Source organism: Phragmites australis, chromosome 16 (assembly GCF_958298935.1).
Source record: "Phragmites australis chromosome 16, lpPhrAust1.1, whole genome shotgun sequence".
Lineage (NCBI taxonomy): Eukaryota > Viridiplantae > Streptophyta > Magnoliopsida > Poales > Poaceae > Phragmites > Phragmites australis.
In genome coordinates this window covers 24,826,833-24,845,631 of record NC_084936.1, presented here as the reverse complement: position 1 = coordinate 24,845,631, position 18,799 = coordinate 24,826,833, and the positions used below count along the sequence as shown (strand labels likewise).

Below are 18,799 nucleotides of genomic sequence, written 5' to 3'. Positions count from 1 at the left end.
TAACTCAATTAAATAATTTTTATTCAGATATATGTGTTATTTTAATGTATTTTTTAATATTACAAACATTAATTTTAAATTTTACAGACGTCAGTTTCAATATTACTACCGACAGTTGAAGCGTCCGATCGTGTCCAGCCTAAATCTTCCTTTCACTATTCATGGGATATTGTAACAGATCCGACGGACTTCACACGGCATGAAGTCCGAAGATCCAAGTTCCCAAGTTCCAACTCATGCCACGAACTCACGTGGGACCTGCCCGTCAGTCCGTGGGACCCCCAACATCATTGGCGCGCACCGTCGCAGTTTCCCGCGATTCCTCTCCCTCACAACGCAACTACTACACAGGTGCTTGCTGCCCCCTGCGCAAGCATCCGATCAGAACCAACGGCCGTGGCCAACCTCGTCGGAGCATCGGACGGCCAGGCGCGCGTCCGCACAGAGCACCGAGCACACGAAGCTATCCTTTCCTTGCCCCGTGTCCGGTGTCCCTGCCTTCCTCGTCGCGCACCTTTTGCACCTCGCCCCCTCCACAAGTCGCTTAATTATTCCTCGGATGCGTGCGCAGACCGGAAACGAACACGAAAATTGGAAACGAAATTTTATAAGATTTTTTACCAAATTTTTTTTATCTGTGTTGTTCTTCTTTAATGACTGATATGTGTAACTAAGAGAAAGAAGAAAGACATGTAACATAAAAAAAAAGTATTTTTATAAAATTAGATCTTATAAAATTTCTTCTTAAAAAATTATACTTGTCACGTTGAGATTCGTAATAAATGATAAGTAAAAAATTATATAAATAAATAAATAAATTAACGGATGATAAATATCGTGGGAAAGAGTTGAATGGTCCAGATATGCCGTACGTGCGCAAGACCTGCCGAGTTGCATTTCTGTACCGGAAACGGATACCGCCGGCTCGTTCCTTCCTTCCTTCCTTCGTTGCGGGCTTGCGGCTGCTGCCTCTTCGTCACTTCCGAAGACTAGAGAGAGAAACCTGAGCTGGAGGAGGGGAATAAAATTGGGACCCCTGGAGGTCTAAATTTCGGTGGATTTGCGCAGGCGGGGTCGGGATTGGCGCGCGGATCCGGTGGGTAGGGGCGGCGGGGGCGAGATCTATGCGCGGAGGCGGAGGGGGAGGGGGAGGAGAGGGCTGAGGAGGGAGCGGGTGGAGCAATGGAGGAGGCGGAGGAGTCGTCCTGGGCGGTCGTGGTGCTGGCGCTGGTGGCGCTCGCCGTTGTGCCGGCGCTGGCGCTGCTGGTGCGGAGCCGGTGGCGGCGCGCCGCGGCGCGGAGGGAGGAGGTGCGGCGCCTTGCGCGGCTGGCCGCGGAGGAGTCCGAGCTGGCGGAGAGGGAGTCGGTGCTCGCGTACTATTCGGAGCTGTTCCCGGGCGTAGTGCACGCCGCGGGGATGCCGGAGGCTCCAGTGTGGGAGGCTCCGCCGGTTGTGGCGGGTCCGGCTGGGAACAAGGTGCAGCCGCAGCCGCCGGCTGGGAACAAGGGGGTCTGCGCGGTGTGCTTTAGGCCGACCACGTTCAGGTGCAAGCAGTGCAAGGCCGTCAAGTACTGGTGAGTGGGCTGAAGCCCTGCTCCTGATTCCATTTCCGGTTTGTTAAATTTTATCCAGTGATTGTGCAATTGTGGGGAGATAGTCTGCGATTTGTACAATTGGGAGTGGGGTTGTCCTTTATTTGGTACAAATTTCGGTGTTGGTAACATGTGATTGGCTAGTAATTCCACAAAATTTAGACTTTGCACCAAACCTTTGGTGCTTCTAGTCCGAGTACTTGGCAAGTGAGTTAGGGCGCAGCTAAGCCTCCACTTTGTCCTTATGTCTGTTTTTATTTGTGATTCAATAACCTTAGGTGGATATACAGCACTGCTAATAGAAACTCAGATTTGATAGAGCTTCGCTAGTGAGTTTGTCAGCTATCAGATTAATCTGGAAGTTACCGAGGATCCCTAACGGCCTGTTCCTTATAAAATTAACAATTTGTTTCAGATCCCTGACTCTATGCCTCTGCCTCTCGGAGTCTCTGTTCCTGCCAAGTTAGTAGGTTCATTGATTTTGACCAATTCAGGTCTCAACCTATCTGAGGTTATTAGCCATCTCATAGTGGTGTCGCATATTGTTTAGATGACCACGGTATTATTCCGGGTCACGATGTTACCAGTTGCATGGACAATACTGTCATTGATATGTTGCAAGATGTATCCTACTCAAGGAACAAATGCGCTAAAGGGTGTCAACATCTGTAGATATATTTACCCATGTGCAAGAAAATGATCTGAACTTCATGCATCTGCTTGTCCTGAAGTTTGCGTGATATATATCTTAGTTTGTTTTGTTTTTTCCTTGTCAATCTTTCGTTTAATCATTTTGCACGCGTGCATTTCCTGTGGCATGGAGTGGTGTGGCATTTATTACGTCGTGCACATGTGTTTCCTGTTTGGTGATATATTATTTTTAATCATTGTTTCCTTGAATAGTTAAAATGATGGAAGTATTGGACATTTGGAGAAGAAAATAGAAAGGGATTGGATGGAAGAATGGGAAGGTGAGGGGAGCGTGTCCCAAGTGGAAACGGCATGCATGTGTTTCCTGTGTAGTGGGGTGTTTCGTGCACCACATCATTTGGTGACAAAGAACGATGGGTGGTGGAGATAGAAGGATGGATGGGTCTGATGGGTCCTGCAGGTGGTTGTGGGATAAGTTTGCCACGGACATCCACAGCCTTGCATCTCTCTATTCCTAAACAATGTCACGATATTGTATGTGGTCCATAAGAACAGATACTGTATCGGTTTTTTTAACTTCAATGGCTTTTCCTTTTTGCAGTTCCTTCAAATGCCAGATTGCCCACTGGAGACAAGGTCACAAAGATGAATGCCATCCACCAAGTGTTAATACGAGGCCAGATGATGAAGGAAAAGTCGAACAGGGAAGAGCTTCTGAAGAAAATGTAGTGGTTGGTGTAAAACCGGTTGCTGAAATCAACAAACCAGTGCATGTTGGATCTGAAACTTCTGGTGCAAACCATAACTTGAAGAGTGATAAAAGTAAACATACCCCTTTAGAAGAGGTGTGTGCCGGCACAGAGGTTCCTGGACATTGTCATTCCAACAGCAATACCAAAATTTCTCAAAATGCTCCGCTATCTGCCGACAGTAGTTGGACGGGATCAAATATCAAACCTGCAAATATTGTTGAAAACAGTTCTTCCACCAAGGACTTAAATGAGGCATTGACATGTAAGTCTCAACCTTATCCGCCGAAGGTAAATGGCCATAGCAGTTTTGCCAATGAAGGATCCTTTGATCATTCCAAGGAACACCATGGAGCTCAGGATGCCAGTGTCATTGAGGATTGCTTTCAGACACGTCATGCCAGAAAATTTGCAGATACTAGCAATCCTCAAGCTGCTGCATCTGCTGTACTGGAGCCCAAAAGTTCTAGGACTCCTATTCGTGTGGAAATTGAGAAGTCCAAAACAGAATCTATTGGTAACGAGAACATTCCTGTGCCATCTGCGTTGACGGTTGATAAAGCTTCTTCCGTTCTTGGGGGATGTTCTGTGACACCTAATCCATCGAAAAGGGCTGAAAATCACGAAAGAAGTTTTAAATCATCAGATAGAGCAGTTTCAACAGCAAATAACCTTGCAACATCTCTGAAGAAAATTGTCAGTCAGCAAACAGCATCAAAAGTTGTGAGGCATTATCCATCGGACTTGGTAAATAAAACTGAAGAGCTCTTTATATTTAGCATTTTATTTTATATCTTTTTTGCTAATATTTGTCTTTTATGTCAGACACTCTTTCCGTATGAACTTTTTGTGAAGCTCTACGACAAAGTTGAGTTGCGGCCTTTTGGTCTTCATAACCTTGGCAACAGGTAAACAGTGAATTGTTTTTGAACAGTAACAATAGGAAGGTTAAGTGGTACACATATATGTGTTGCTCTTAAGTTTATCCCTTTATTTTTTATCTGCACATTTATATAAAAAAAATTATGCTTCTAATATATTTGCATCTTGCTTCCACTAAAGTCTGCTTTGTGCTTGAGAAGGTGGCACTGCTTTTAGTTAGATTGTAGCATGCCTCAACCAGTTTAGCACTAAGTTTGTACCTCTCCATTGCATGGCACTTAGGCTAAGTTAGTTGTCTTGGCTGGACTTATATTTGAGTACAATGTTCTTGTTCTCTTTGTCTAACCCGTGTCTTCTTTTTTCAGTTGCTATGCAAATGCTGTTCTTCAGTGCTTTATGTTCACTCGACCACTTACGGCGTATCTTTTGCAAGGGCTTCATTCAAAAAATTGTAATTTCCTGCTACTATGTTTGTCATGACACCTTTTTTTTATCATGCACTTTGAGTAATTATGTAATACCTTGTGTATTCTAGGTTCCAAAAAGGAATGGTGTTTCATGTGTGAATTTGAAAAACTCATTGTGGAGGGCAAACAGGGGAAGACTGCTTTGTCACCAACTGGAATACTCTCTCATTTGCATGACATTGGCAGTAGCTTTGGTCGTGGTAAACAAGAAGATGCACATGAATTTCTTAGGTAAAAGCATTATTTATTTAAATTCTTTTTGTTGCTTATTTGCAACTGACACTTCAAGAGGCCAAAACAGGAGTTCATAGTCATGCAGAAGCTATCGATAGCAAAGTGCGAAAACATAGAACATAGATGTTTCCTAACAGTTTAACTATTAATTTGAATTTACTTGATGTTGTGCCATTTAAATGGACATTATTATGTATCGGTGAAAAAAAGTGTGCACTAGATTGGGTTGGGCCCTTTTACTACCTGTGGATGAGCTCTTTTGCCATCATAGCTTATTTTGGTAAACTTCTATTAGTGCTGAATTTATATCATAAAAGCACATTTTTTAACAAGTGGCATGTCCAAACTCGTTTATTTCCAAGGGTTCTTTGATGGAACAACAATAGCTGATCTTTTTACAGGTATGCCATTGATGCTATGCAATCTGCATGCATGAAGGAAGCCAGAAAAAGTGCTGCCCATCGGTTAGCAGAAGAAACAACACTTGTGCAATTAATATTTGGGGGCTATCTGCGATCTAAGGTATCTTCAAATGGAGCTTAAATTTCTGTTATTGAGATATATTCTGTCACCTTAGACTCTGTCTACTGAACTAACCTTTTGCGTCCCTATTGATTATCTCTTCATCTTTCTTTAATTCTTTCCTAGATAAAATGTGCAAGATGCCATGTTAGTTCTGAGCAATGTGAGCGTATGTTGGATCTTACTGTTGAAATAGATGGTGATATCAGTTCACTCGAAGAAGCACTTGAGCGGTTTACATCCACAGAAGTCTTGGATGGAGAAAATAGATATCAATGCAGCAGGTTATGTTACGCCTCTTGATCTTTTGTTTTGTGCACATGCTCCTGTTGTGCCCTTTTGTGTTCGTTACATTGCTCATCTTCTATATGCGGACCATAATCTTCTATCAGTAACTGAAACATAAGTAAACTAAGGACTTACTCTATGTCACATTCACTTAATTTTAAATGGTAGGCATCCGCGTCCCAGTTGTTAATGTGAGGGCTAGGGAAGTAGGGGTCCTACAATTCTTTTTATGCCATTGAAGGATTAGTACTTCAGAATTTTGCGCGTGTCTTCATACACCAACCTCGTGGCAATCATCTCTAAATGTTAAAAGGAATACCTCTTTTGCGGCCTTTTAAAAAGAGAGAAAATGATACCTTTTCTGAGGGCCTGTTGAAAAGAATGAAGGGTGGGTTGTCCAAATTGTGCTAGTAAATTTGCTAATTAGAAGTCATTTTTTGCAACTTAATTTAAATCCTAGTGATGTTTAATGCCAGCACCATTTTCAGTCACTTGTGTGCAGCTTGAACTTTCTTCTTTTGCCTAATTCTAACTCTCCTAGCTCCACTCTGCCTTTTCAGATGCAAGTCCTATGAGCGTGCTAAAAAGAAGTTGACCATATCGGAAGCGCCGAATGTCTTGACCATTGCATTAAAAAGATATCAGGTACCATCTAGATTACTGTGTTATTTAATACTTGCTTATCCTTGGAAGTGCTATATAAGCACCATCCTAGCAAAAGAGGGGACAAGTGTATGCATAATATGTTGGAAATATAGCACTTTCAGATTTAATTTAATTCAATTCCTAATAAAACATGAACAAGAACCGAAGCAAATAACCAATTCCGACTAGGTTCCCAACTAGGTCTGACGAGCCCCGACTAGAATTACGAGTAGGATTCCGACAAACTCCGACGAGTCCTGACTAGCTTTCTGAGTAGGATTCGGACAAGGTATCTAATATAGATTGCACTGTATGTACTAGATGACAGTGTGAGATGCAGAGGCTCCCGTGATGTTGATGCAGTAGACGATGACGAAGATAAAGTAGACGAAGCAGATCGTGATGATATAGAGGATCATATCGTGAGCATTCGTGCCGAGCGCTTTTCAAAAACCTTATTCGTCCTCTCCCGGTTTAGTATCCCAAGAGCGACGAGTTCCGGAGACCTGCTCTCCTGTTCATTGGCGTAGCCAAATAGAGTAAACTGCGTGCGGCAGCGCATCAGAGAGAAAATAGGCAAAACCCTAATGCGTGTATATTCTTTGCGGCGATGGCTAATAGATATATATATAGAGGGAGAATCGCACGGTTGAGACATGCCACGATCGGACTCTATTACATGTCACGATCGGACTATATTACATTCCTAACTGACACAATTTTCATATATTATTTGTTTGTCCATGCGGTAAAAAAAACTGCAAAAGGAGCCTGCGCCAACGCAATCAACTGGACCTGATTTTGACGTACCATTCACTCAGGTGCCATGCTCCCGTGCCCTTTGCCCCCGCCCCCACCACGGCCACGGCCTGACCCGGCGAGCGAGCGCGCGTGTGTGTTCTTCTAGTCCTCTCATTCACACATGCTAAGTGGGTGAGGAAGACAATTCCTTATAAATTGATCCCGCTCCACCTCTACTAGTAAGGTGTGACTAAAAGATATATATCTATCTCCACTTGTTGGGCCTTTGAGATTTATTTGGAATTTCCTTAAATATATTGGGCTAAGCCCATATATCTAACAAAATATATATTTCGGTTTTTATGGTCGCAGAATGTTTTTTTTACTGTCAAACTACATTTTTTTTATGGTCACAGTTGTCGGTTTTGATAGTTTCGGAATGGGTTTTTTACAGTCATCGGTTTTCCCGATATCAGAATGGGATTTTTCCGGTCGTAGGATGAAATTTTCAGTCGCGGGATGATTTGACGGGGTTGGATTGGCTGCCGTATTGAATATTATTCAACGTGTTTGTAAGGTGCATTTTTTTACTCCCAAGTGTACAAACTCCCCCTCTAATGGGTGTTCAGGAAGGATTATAAACTTCAGTTGTAGCGGGATTAACTGTGGATCGAGCTGTGAGTACATACTTGTTTTCCTATAGGGATTTTCTGTTCATTGGTTTTCCGGTTTCAGAATGAGTGTTTTCCTGTTTTGTAATAGAAATCTTGCGTTTGTCAGTTTTCCTATTTTATATTGTGTGATTTCCTGTTTTGTATTAAGGATTTTATTGTTTTCAATTTTCCTACTTTATAAGGTGTGATTTCCAGTTTTATAAAAGAGATTTTCCAATTGGGTGTTGATTCGATGAGGTTGGGTTGGCCGACGCATTAAATACTTATTTAAGGTGCATCATGTTAAATATACGACCAGTTTATTCTATGTCTAGGTGCATTGTAGTTCACTGTTGCATCACCCTCCAGTTACAACTTAATCAACTGTCAGTTACAATCCGCTATGTAGACCAATTACAACCCCGTACGTCTAGGAGTACATAATTACAACACGAGAAGCTAACGAGTTACGTTTTAGATTGTACTACGATTACAATCGTGTTCCTTAGGTTGTATATCATTAGGCAAGGAGTTTGTTAGGAGTTATGTTCATCCATAATGCAATTGCAACTCTTTTTTTTTTTTACATCTAGTTGTAATTTCCTAACTTTCGGATTGTAACTCTACTATTTTTTAATTATAACTAAGGGTGTTGCAACAATAACTGTCTTGCGGATTGTAACTCCCTGTCTTGTGGATTGTAACTCTACTGTATATTTATATTCTGTATTCAAAGTTTTATGTGTTTTTCGTTCTAATTAGTTCAGTAGGAATTTAATTTTACTGAGATCCACTAATCATCCTTTTTTATGTGCACAGTCTGGCAAGTTTGGGAAGATCAGCAAAGCCATCAGATTTCCAGAGACCCTGAACTTGGCTCGCTATATGAGCGCAACAGATGACAATTCCCCTGTTTACAGTCTCTATGCAGTGGTTGTTCATCATGATGTTATGAATGCTGCCTTTTCTGGTCATTATGTATGTTATGTTAAGGACACACAGGGAAAGTGGTACAAGGCAGATGACAGTCAGGTATACTTACTCTTTCTGGACATCTCAAGGTTCTGTTTCCATACTTAGTTTTTCAGTAATTATAAATGGGACTATAGTTCTTATTGGAAATATGGAATAGTGATTAGACTATGCATCTTACTAGAATAGTGAGGATAATTTGTATATGTTTGTAACAGAATAGTAAACATATTAGTTTATTACATCGACAGTCACTGCACTGATGCTCCTCTGGGATGAAAGTTACCTGTGCTGGGTTATCAAACTGAATCAGTTTTAGTAATCTTTTTTTCTAAATAGCTGGCCTTTGTTGTGTGCAGGTCAAACCTGTATCTCTGGAAAATGTCATGTCAAAGTGTGCATATATGCTGCTGTATGCAAGGTGAATATCCAGATTGTCTTATTTTTATAGGAAATACTAGCATTTGTCAGGATTTTAATCAGGATACTCTAAATCCTATGTTAATTAAATCAGGTGTTCACCGAGGGCACCAAGCTCTGTGAGGCAAGCGATAATGGTTCAAGACCCAGCACGCACGAAGAAGGCCAAGCAGAAGGTAGTTTCAGGGGGGACAACATTACGAGGTTCCTTGAACAGACACCAAGGTGATCGGCTGCATACAGATCACATGGCAGATGAACTTAACCATACATTCGACGAATATGGAGACACACCATATCCACCGGCAGAATCTCCAAGTCCCAGTGAGAGTTCATCGCTTTTCAGCAACTCTGATGCAGGGTCGCACAGCACTGTCAGCACTGACAGCAGCGACAGCACAAGGAATTCGACCAGTACTGAGGAGTATGAATACCTGTTTGGAGCCTCGGATCATATGCACCCAGGAGGCCCCATGATAACACCTGTGGAGAACGATTATACGGTGTATTCTCGTTCAAGGTCTAGCTTGAATACCAGCTCGTTAGGTCGGGTCGATCAAGCAGGTGATGCCGAGACGTTTGTTGAGCACAAGACTCAGGACACCAGAGGGGGTTGGGTTGAGAGCGATGAGGGCCCATCCATCTTGTATACGGACAGAAGTAAACAGCACTTCAGTAGTAAGTTAACAGACCAATATAGGCAGTTAGATAGCAGTGGACATGATCCTGGAGGAACCAGGGGTAGTGTTTTATTGAGAAGAACGACTAGGGAAAGGACCACCCAAACATTTTATTGATATGGAGGGTTTGGGTTGTAGAGGAATAATGTTGTAGCCTGTAATGTTATCTCGTTGCAATGTGAAAAAAAGAAGAGAAATGTGGTAGTTCATAAAAGTGGGGAAAAAATTTCGCCGTGCGCCCTTGTTTCTTTGAAATCATCAAACTTTGTGCCTGGTACTAGTTCCAGTTGAGTGGCCAGGTTGCGTCGGTGGGCAAAACCAAAGTTCAAATTGATAGCTTTTCTTCCCTCCTAGGCAAATAACTGACAACTAACTCCCAAGACTCACGTGGTTGAATCTGAAATTCTGAACTTCGGCCACCATTAGAGCATGGAACTATTGAACGCAAGTGCTTAGCCGTTAAGACTGCCGACTCTAATTGTCAGGAAAAGCCTAACTTGATAACAAGTTTTTTTTTTCCTTTCTTGCGAGGGACTTGTGTGCATTCCACCGAGTGACAGACCAACAATGCATGATTCAAATAAGACGTCTCGTAGATATACGTCGCATGAGGCTTTGGATTCTTTGTCCTTCACTCGGATTGGTTGCATGGGCCAAGTTATGGCCAGGGCCACCAGTATCGGATAAGGCGATACGGTCGATCATTGTGGCCTATCTGGTTGGCCTAATGCATCACATGCTTGCTGATAGGGCCCGTCTTTATCATCGAATATAGCATGGATTGCTCAGCTACGTTCTTCTGATTAGACGCTTGGAATTTTTTTAGGAAAATACAATAAAGGAGATCCAACTATGAAATTGATGATAACCGGTGTTGAGCGGGGCTCGAACGCGGCTGCCACGGGCACAACAACACGCTCTGGCCTCTTAGAGGCTTGGAATTTGGATTGCTTCAAACTAGCATAGCGCACCGCCTTAACGAAGCTACCTGGGCAAAGCTATAGTAGCCAACCCGAGTGCGTAGGTACTAGAAAAAAATAATCTCTGTTATTAATAATTTATTTTTAACTCTAGTTCATGAACTAGTCCAAAACATACGTACCATTTAGATACAGATATATTAAAATGTGCACTCCGAATCTTGAGAGATCTAGCTTCGTCCCTCGATACTGCTACAAATTACCGAGTTGCCAGTTGCTTCAGAGTCCGACCAACGATGACTCATTACTCAAGCCCCGTACGCATCCGTGATGAACGGGACGATGGCCCAAGCCTGTACCCCGCACTGCATTTGTGCGCCGCCGGCTCCTCGATCGAGCGGTACCATGGCATCTTACGCTCGCGCGCGTTTCCGATGAGCGACGCACCGCGCGTCCCTCTCCCGCCGGCGCGCCAAACCGCCACGCACCACACACACGCACACGCCATGGCCATGCATACCCCCTCTCCGCGACGCCATGCAAATATATGCATGCAACGGCGGCCATGGTCCACGCCGGTCGCTGTGCCGCGCTGCTTGGCACATGGATGCGGCCGGTGGTTGGGCGATGAGTCCGATCGAATCGATGGCTCCTCCTCCGCGCGCGCTTTTTAACTAGTTTTCACACGCAAGCTAGCACCGTCACCGAGTGACCGAAACACACTGACACACGCGGCCGCATACCAACATGACGCGGTCAAGATTAGGGCAAAAGTAAGCCGTGAAACGACAAAAGATGTCAAGATTACGACCAGGGGGCCAAGATGCTGCCATGTCCGGTGGGGGACACAACATTTTAATTATGAGGTGTACATAACTAAAAAAGTTATTTTATAACCATAAAATTTTCACAATGACAAGATGTGAGCTTGTATTGATGATATGTATAGTATTGATGATGAACCAGATGTGAGTGAAATATGCAAGCATTGAGCAAAGTCAAGCTTATAAGTATTACGTGAAAAATAGATAAAGAAGATATAATTTAGTGACGGGTAATTATACGATCCGTCACTTATATAATCTCAGGCGAGACTGGACATTTACCCGTCACTCATAATAGGTTATCCGTGATGGATCATAATACTACCCGTCACTTATCATATTAGTGACAGGCTATAACTATACCTGTCGTTTATGATCTGGTTATAGGTGACGAGTTTCACTGCACCAATCATAAGTGACAGGTCATACTATAACTCGTCACTTATAACTGGACATAGGTGACAAGTCTCCTTACATCAGTAATAAGTGACAGGTCATATTACGACTTGTTATTTATGAAAAGTTATAAGTGATGGGTAATCTTATCACCCACCACTTATGATTTAGATCTGTTATAAGATCTGGTCAGCATATGTGTGTGTCTAGCTGTTGGAGATTGGCCAGCTACAGTGCGCACACATTAGATCTAACAATTTTCTCCGATTCCGTTAGAGACTTTATAATATTTTGTTGATTTGAAGTTTGAATTAGTGCTGGATCTTTGAAGGTTTGCATCTCCCCCTTTTCTCCTTCTCTAACATCTATTTGGTAGATTTGTTGTGATTTGAGTTGTAATCGGCTATTTTGCATCTTTATCCAAAAATCTTAGTATAAGTGAGTTGTATTTATGTTAGATTTGATATCTGGTTTGTCCGATTTATCGCGAGATGCCACAGATGTAGTGTAGTTGTATGAAATTTTTAATCGCATGATTAATCACACAATTAAGGTAATTGTTAATGAGGAATGAATGTTTTACATTGTAGATAGTGGATAAAAGTTGGATGTACCTTGAGACTTGAATTTGTCCGGAGTACCTAAACGAGGTGAAGTGTTTCACGAGCGTTGCTTTGGCGGATATGAAAGATCATGCTAAAACGATAATGTATTATCCATGTCGTGACTGCAATAATGATAAGAAGTTCTCGAAACCAGACAATGTACATGCACACTTGATCATGCGTGGATTTAAATAGAATTATACATATTAGAACAAATATGGTGAGAAAGACTTAACGAGGGAGAGATGGATCGGGGCCTCTATGCCGATAGTGTAGATCAAGGACTTACATCCGATGATATGGGTCATGATCTTAGGGACGAGGATATATTAGGTTTCAATGATAATGATCTCGAGAATTTTGTGGAGAATGCGGATCAGATGGTTGGAGATGTCGAGCGGCACAACGAGTATAATAATGGTGAGTTTGCTAAATTTTAGGAATTTGTGTGGGATTCCAAGACGTCACTTTATCCCAACTATAAGGATAAATACATGCGAATATTTGGGAAACTAAAGATTCTATAGCTGAAGGTAACCTATGGTTAGACTGATAAGAGTTCTGAAGCATTGCTGGATCTGTTAAGGGATATGCTACCGGAGGGGAACTTGGTGCCTGTAGGCGTCTACTACGCGAAGAAGATAATTTGTCCTTTAGGACTGGAAATAGAAAAAATACATATATATGAGTAGGATTGTATCTTGTTTCATGGAGAATATACAGAGCTGGATCAATGGTCCATTTGTGAAACCCATCGATATAAGCGTAGAAATGACGGTGACGATGGGGATGTAGCAAGAAAAGTAAAGGGCCTTATAGGAAGGTGCTGTAGTATTTTCCTTAATTCCCCATCTGAAGCAATTGTTTGCTAAAAGAAATGAGGCTCAATTGGTGCATTGGCATAAGGAGGGTCGTAAGAACGATGGAATGATATAACACTTGGCAGATTCCGCTCAGCGGTGAATCATTAATTCTACATTTGGTTGGTTCACTGAAAAATTAAAAAATATTAGGTTTGCTATAAGCACAGATGACATGAATCCATTCGGTAACATGAGTACCTCACATAACACATGACTTGTTGTATTGTCGATCTAAAACCTTCCACCCTAGCTTTGTAACAAGTGGAAATACATTATGTTGTCGATCTTGCTATCAGAATCGAAACAACCTAATGATATCAATGTGTACCTCAGACCTTTAGTCGATGATCTTAAGAAACCCTGGTCGGAAGGTGTTGAGGTTGGAGATCAGTACAAGCAAGAATATTTTACTTTGTACGTCATGTTGTTCATCACTATCAATGATCTACCAGCACATCGTAACTTGTCCGATCAGAGCAAAAGAAAAGGTGAAGTTTGCCCCCATTGCTTAGATGACACATGCAGTTTGAGGTTGAACAACTCAAAGAAAATAGTGTACATGTGATATCAACGTTTTCTTCCCAGGAAGTATCCATACCGAAACATGGACAAACAGTTTGATGACACAAGGAAGAAAGTGTTACCTCCAAGATATTTCGACGAGGAAGATATCCACAATCAGATTAAGAATATCAATATTGTCCTTGGTAAGCAAAAATGATCCTCCAAGGATGATGAACAAAAAGGAATGTGGAACAAGCAATCAATATTATTCGAGTTAGAGTATTGAGAAAAACTAGATGTTTGCCACTCTATCGACAACATGCATGTAAAGAAGAATATATACGAGAGTTTGATCGGTACATTGCTCCAAATAAAAGGAAAAGGAAAGGATCATGAGAACACACGGGACGATCTTGAAGAAATGGGCTTAAGGCCGAAGCTCCATGCACTTGATATGGACAAAGAAAAATATCTACCCACAATAGCTATCACTCTCTCCAAGAAGGAGAAAGAAGAATTCTATGAGTTCTTGCACAGTGTGAAAGTTTCATCCGATTACTCGTCTAACATTGCAAGACTTGTTTCAGTGAAAGTGTTGAAAATAAATTTTACCATGATGAAGTCACATGATTGCCATTTGATGATGATATCACTGCTTCCGGTAGCTATTTGGAACATCCTTCCAATTAAGGATCGTGAGTCTATCCTGAGCTTGTGCTTTTTCTTTAATGCAATTGAACAAAATGTGCTCGCCAGACTCGCTGGAGAGAAGACACTTTGAGACTATGTATTCTTGAGGTGTATTTTCCACAATTCTTTTTCGATATCATGGTACATCTCACTGCTCATTTTTTTGTGAAGGAGATAGACTACCTTGGCCCCATGTTCCAGCATCACAAGTTTCCATATGAGAGATATATGGACGTTCTCAAGTCACACATAAGGAATCGAGCCTTTCCTAAAGGATGCATCGTGCAGGGTTACGCAACAGAGGAGGCATTATAGTGATCTATTAATTACATTGATCCAAATAACCCAATTGATGTGCCTAAGTCTCGCCATGAGGGGAGACTTGCAGGTGTAAGGATCCTAGGGAAGATGGCAATAACTCTTGATCCGAAGGCATACGACCAAGCTCATTTTTTCGTGCTGCAACAAATAAGTGAAGTGTGCCCATATGTTGATAAGCACAAGTAGATTCTACTTGAAGAGAATCCGGAGTAGACCGAAGCTTGGGTTGCGAGACAACATATGCAAAGGTTCATAACTTGGTTTCGAGATCAAGTCAAACAATCGAGTACTCCTATAAGTGCTCTGATAAAAAAATTAGTATCGGGACCTATATACACAAATATGATATATCAAGGATACGACATAAATGGATACACATGTTGCACGGTCGCCCAAGATGAGAAGAACATATACCAAAATAGTTGTGTCCATATAGATGCTTATGACAACGCATGTAGAGGGGCACATACTACGGTCAAGTAGAGGAGATCTGAGAGCTGAACTACTTGGGATTCAAGGCAGTCCTATTTCAGTGCTGTTGGGTACATGGGGGCAAAGGACGTCACTAATGACAAGTATGGAATCACTAGCGTTGATCTCAAACATGTCGCATACAAGTCTGAACCCTTCGTGCTCGCTAAAGATGTTGACCAAGTCTTTTATGTGACTGACCCAATAAAGAAGAAACGTCATGTGGTTCTCATCGTGAAAATGCATAGTCGGAGTTGCAAAAGTCGTCGATGAGTAGGAGTTCAATCAATTTGATGAAATCCCCCCTTTTGCTACTGCAATCGTTCCACACCTTTCGCTGACCAAGAAAACTCCATACCTTCGCTCTGACCAAAATAAAGGGTCCATATCAAGAAAGCACAAAAATGACGAATTTGAATTTGAGTATCAAATTTGTAATATTAATATCAAATTTGAATATATATATATATATATATATATATATATATATTGTAATATTAAAGTCAAATTTGAACTTGTATATATTAAATTTGTAATATTAATGTCAAATCTGTAATATTAATGTTAAATTTGAATTTATATATATATAATTTGTAATATTAATGTCAAATTTGAATTTTAGGTTTCAACTTATTTGAATTTGTAATATTAATAGGTGACGAGTGATACTGTTAACCCGTCACTTATTATAATTAATCGGTGATAGGTTAAGAATAAAACCCATCACCTTTTACTATATTCACACGTCACCTATGACTTATCATAGGTGATGGGTTAATATTATCACCGATCACCTATAACTTCTTATAAGTGATGGGTGGATATCATAGGTGACTGGTGACATTCTGCACCCATCACCTATGATCTTATTGTATATATAGTCAGAGTCCCCGTGCGTCCTCTTCTGTGTCATTTTGCGTAAGTCATTCCCGCTCACCCGAGCTAGGGTTCACCGCCGCACTTCATCCCCTTTGCCCTTTGGTCCCCGCCGCCCTCTGCCCTCCACCGCGCGCATCCCCCATTGACCTTGAGCACCTAGCCACCGAGCACCAAGCCACCATCGACACCCTCTCCTCTACATTCCACCGCTCTTGGAGCACCACATCCCCATGATTCCTCCCCGACGCTCCTCCCCGACCACTCCTCCCCGATTTGGCATCTTTCCTTGACCCCAACCTCCCCGACGACCCTACTGCCACTCCTCCCCGATGACCCCTCCTTCCTTCCGTATCCACCTGGGGCCAGAACTCCTTCCTCTCCTTCTCTTCTCCCAAGGTTAGTGACATTCTCTCATCTGTCAGCAATGTAGAATTCAATCAATGTTGCTATCTGTTTTGAGTTCATATGTGTGTTGAGACTGGGCATGTTTCCCTCTTCTGTTCTGGACAGCACAAGTTCATATGCAGCTGATTGCTCGATGATGATGAATGTGTGCTAAGATTGAGCATGTTTCTAAGTACACTAGTACAGGTTTGTGGATTCTCTAGTTCTACTAGCATTTGGAAATTGCTTGGTGTGTTTCGGATTTGTTCCTGTTCTTCGAGACACCCGTGTTGTTTGGCTATCCTATGATTTCTCTAGTTCTATGATTGATATTGTGAGCCTGGAGTTTTATTGGGGTATATTTGATTCTGTACACCAAGCTATCCGGTGCAATTCATGTTAATTTAGTCCCGGGAAGTGTGCTGCTATGTGTTTAAAGCTTGGCTAACATATTGAATACTTGGTAAAATGGTGTGTTACCTTCTTTGTAATGCCATTTTGCAAATTGATATTCTGTTTTATCTCTATCTCGACAATATCACATATCTTCTCTTTAGAGCTTGTGCACTTTGTTATGGCATAGCAACACTATACATGATGATGCTTTAAATCTTGAGAACTCTGTCAGGTTCTATTCACTAGTTGAGGCTTAGAAACATTGCCCAGTCTATAATGTATTCACTAGAACAATTAGGGATCAAGACTTTAATAGTTCCCGGATCAATTGTTATACAATATCTGAGAGCATTTTTACACAATATATGTTCCTACTGTCTATTACTTATTGTACACATGATGATGGTTACTGCTCATCTTCGCTTATTGTCCTTTTATCCCAAGTCAGCATATATTAGATCTGTGATTTTTCTTGTTGTGTTTCTAGAAAGTTTCTTGTGTTTTCATGAGCTTACACTTAAAGCTGATGGGTCTATCATAATAATCACTGTTAGAAACATTCCTTTTGCAGTAACTTTAAGCACAGTGAGCTTGTCCCATATGCAATTAAAATACCACAAGTATCCCGTCATGTATAGACAATTTTTGCCTATTGATGTGAAGTAGTGTAAGGGAGGTGAATCATCATTTTGGTTCTAATCATCCACCTTCTTGATTTTTGATTAGTTGAGCTCAATTAAAGGAAGCTTTGTTTCACACAATAATTGATATAGACTTGCAATACAATATAATTATAGGAATCCTTTATGTCTTTGATATAGCATGTCTTTGATATACCATTGTTTGTCTTTGATATACCACGATTATATTACATTTGATCAAAAGATACTCCTTTGAATCTACCTTATTCTTAACCTTGATTCATTTTCTTTTCTCTAAAAAATCATGGGGCAGAAGCAGACTGTCACCCCTCGGAAATCAAAAGCATGGAGAATGGTAGCACTAGAGGCTGCCCCGGCACAAGATGGGACGGATAGAAGCTCAAGCCCGCACCTATCGTCCTCCTCCAGCAACAGCAAAAGTTAGTATCACAGCCCGAGCCTTGTTCCATGCGAGCCTCCGAGCCGACGTCGGGCAAGTAGCGCAGAATATGATCCCGCCAAAGAGGTATTGAGATAAATCAATGCATTTTATACTTCTTGAATAGAGAAATATTTTTTGTTTATGTCAACTCCCCTTGTTTTCCCTCAAGTTGGAGGAAGTGCACTATCCAAGCCAGACAACTGGAAGTGGTGCATGAGCCCGAAAGCCAAGGTCACAAATATAGTGACTGACTGACAAGGTTACCGTTATGGGAATCGATGCTGACAGGCTACATATTGATGAAAAAGCTTGGAATAGATTTCGGAGGGTCGTATGGCTTATTGCTCGAGAGAGCTTGCAATAACGACTAAGTTCAATGACCGCAATGATGAATCGAACAGGGACTTGTTCAATAATGTCGTCAAGGAGTATCTGGAGCATCCTAGAAACATGAGCGAGCATCAAATGATCGCCGCGGTCAATGCAGCAATGAAAATAATTGCGAAACTTCACATGAGCTTTAAGAGCAAGCTTGTTAATCGGTTCTTGGCTAAATGGGTGGTCATTCGAGAGCTACAAGCATTTGAAAGAGGAAGATTATGATGTTTTTGTGCTGATGAAGAGCTTAGAGTAGTTCATAAAGAAGAGTGAGGAGAAGAAGCAGCTTCGGGCTAGGAACAAGGACAACCATAGGGCCAGTGTAACCAGTTATGCAGGGAAAATGGCCAAATGGCAGGCAGAGGATGAAACATTTGCCAGAGAAGGCCACGAGAATTCTTAGTTGCAATTCCTGGTATGATCGCGGCCATATTTGCGTGCAAGTGGTGAGCTATCCGAAAACGGGGAAATCACATTCAAAAATAGCGAAACCTAGTCGGTTGTAGAAAAAGTAAAAGAAAAGGCAGCCGAAGCTAACCAATGTTATTTCACCAGGGTCAGGAAACATGATATTCTCTAAGAGATGCTG

The 18,799-nt window shown here is 41.7% G+C and overlaps 1 protein-coding gene across 2 annotated transcripts; it reads left to right on the top strand.

The window, feature by feature from the left end:
• Window positions 1-881: 881 nt before the first annotated feature.
• On the top strand, window positions 882-9,741 carry LOC133895254 (ubiquitin carboxyl-terminal hydrolase 19-like). 2 transcript variants are annotated; one of them, XM_062335414.1, is made up of 12 exons: window positions 1,435-1,574; window positions 2,496-2,563; window positions 2,845-3,739; window positions 3,818-3,900; window positions 4,240-4,325; window positions 4,410-4,572; window positions 4,977-5,097; window positions 5,224-5,381; window positions 5,946-6,030; window positions 8,244-8,456; window positions 8,756-8,817; window positions 8,911-9,741. In XM_062335414.1, exons 2-12 carry the CDS (start codon window positions 2,556-2,558, stop codon window positions 9,611-9,613), a joined length of 2,577 nt encoding a protein of 858 aa, XP_062191398.1. In that variant the 5' UTR covers window positions 1,435-1,574; window positions 2,496-2,555; the 3' UTR covers window positions 9,614-9,741. The 2 variants fall into 2 exon arrangements, with proteins under 2 accessions (XP_062191397.1, XP_062191398.1); XM_062335413.1 differs by lacking the exon at window positions 2,496-2,563 and having other exon boundaries at window positions 882-1,574.
• Window positions 9,742-18,799: the final 9,058 nt, after the last annotated feature.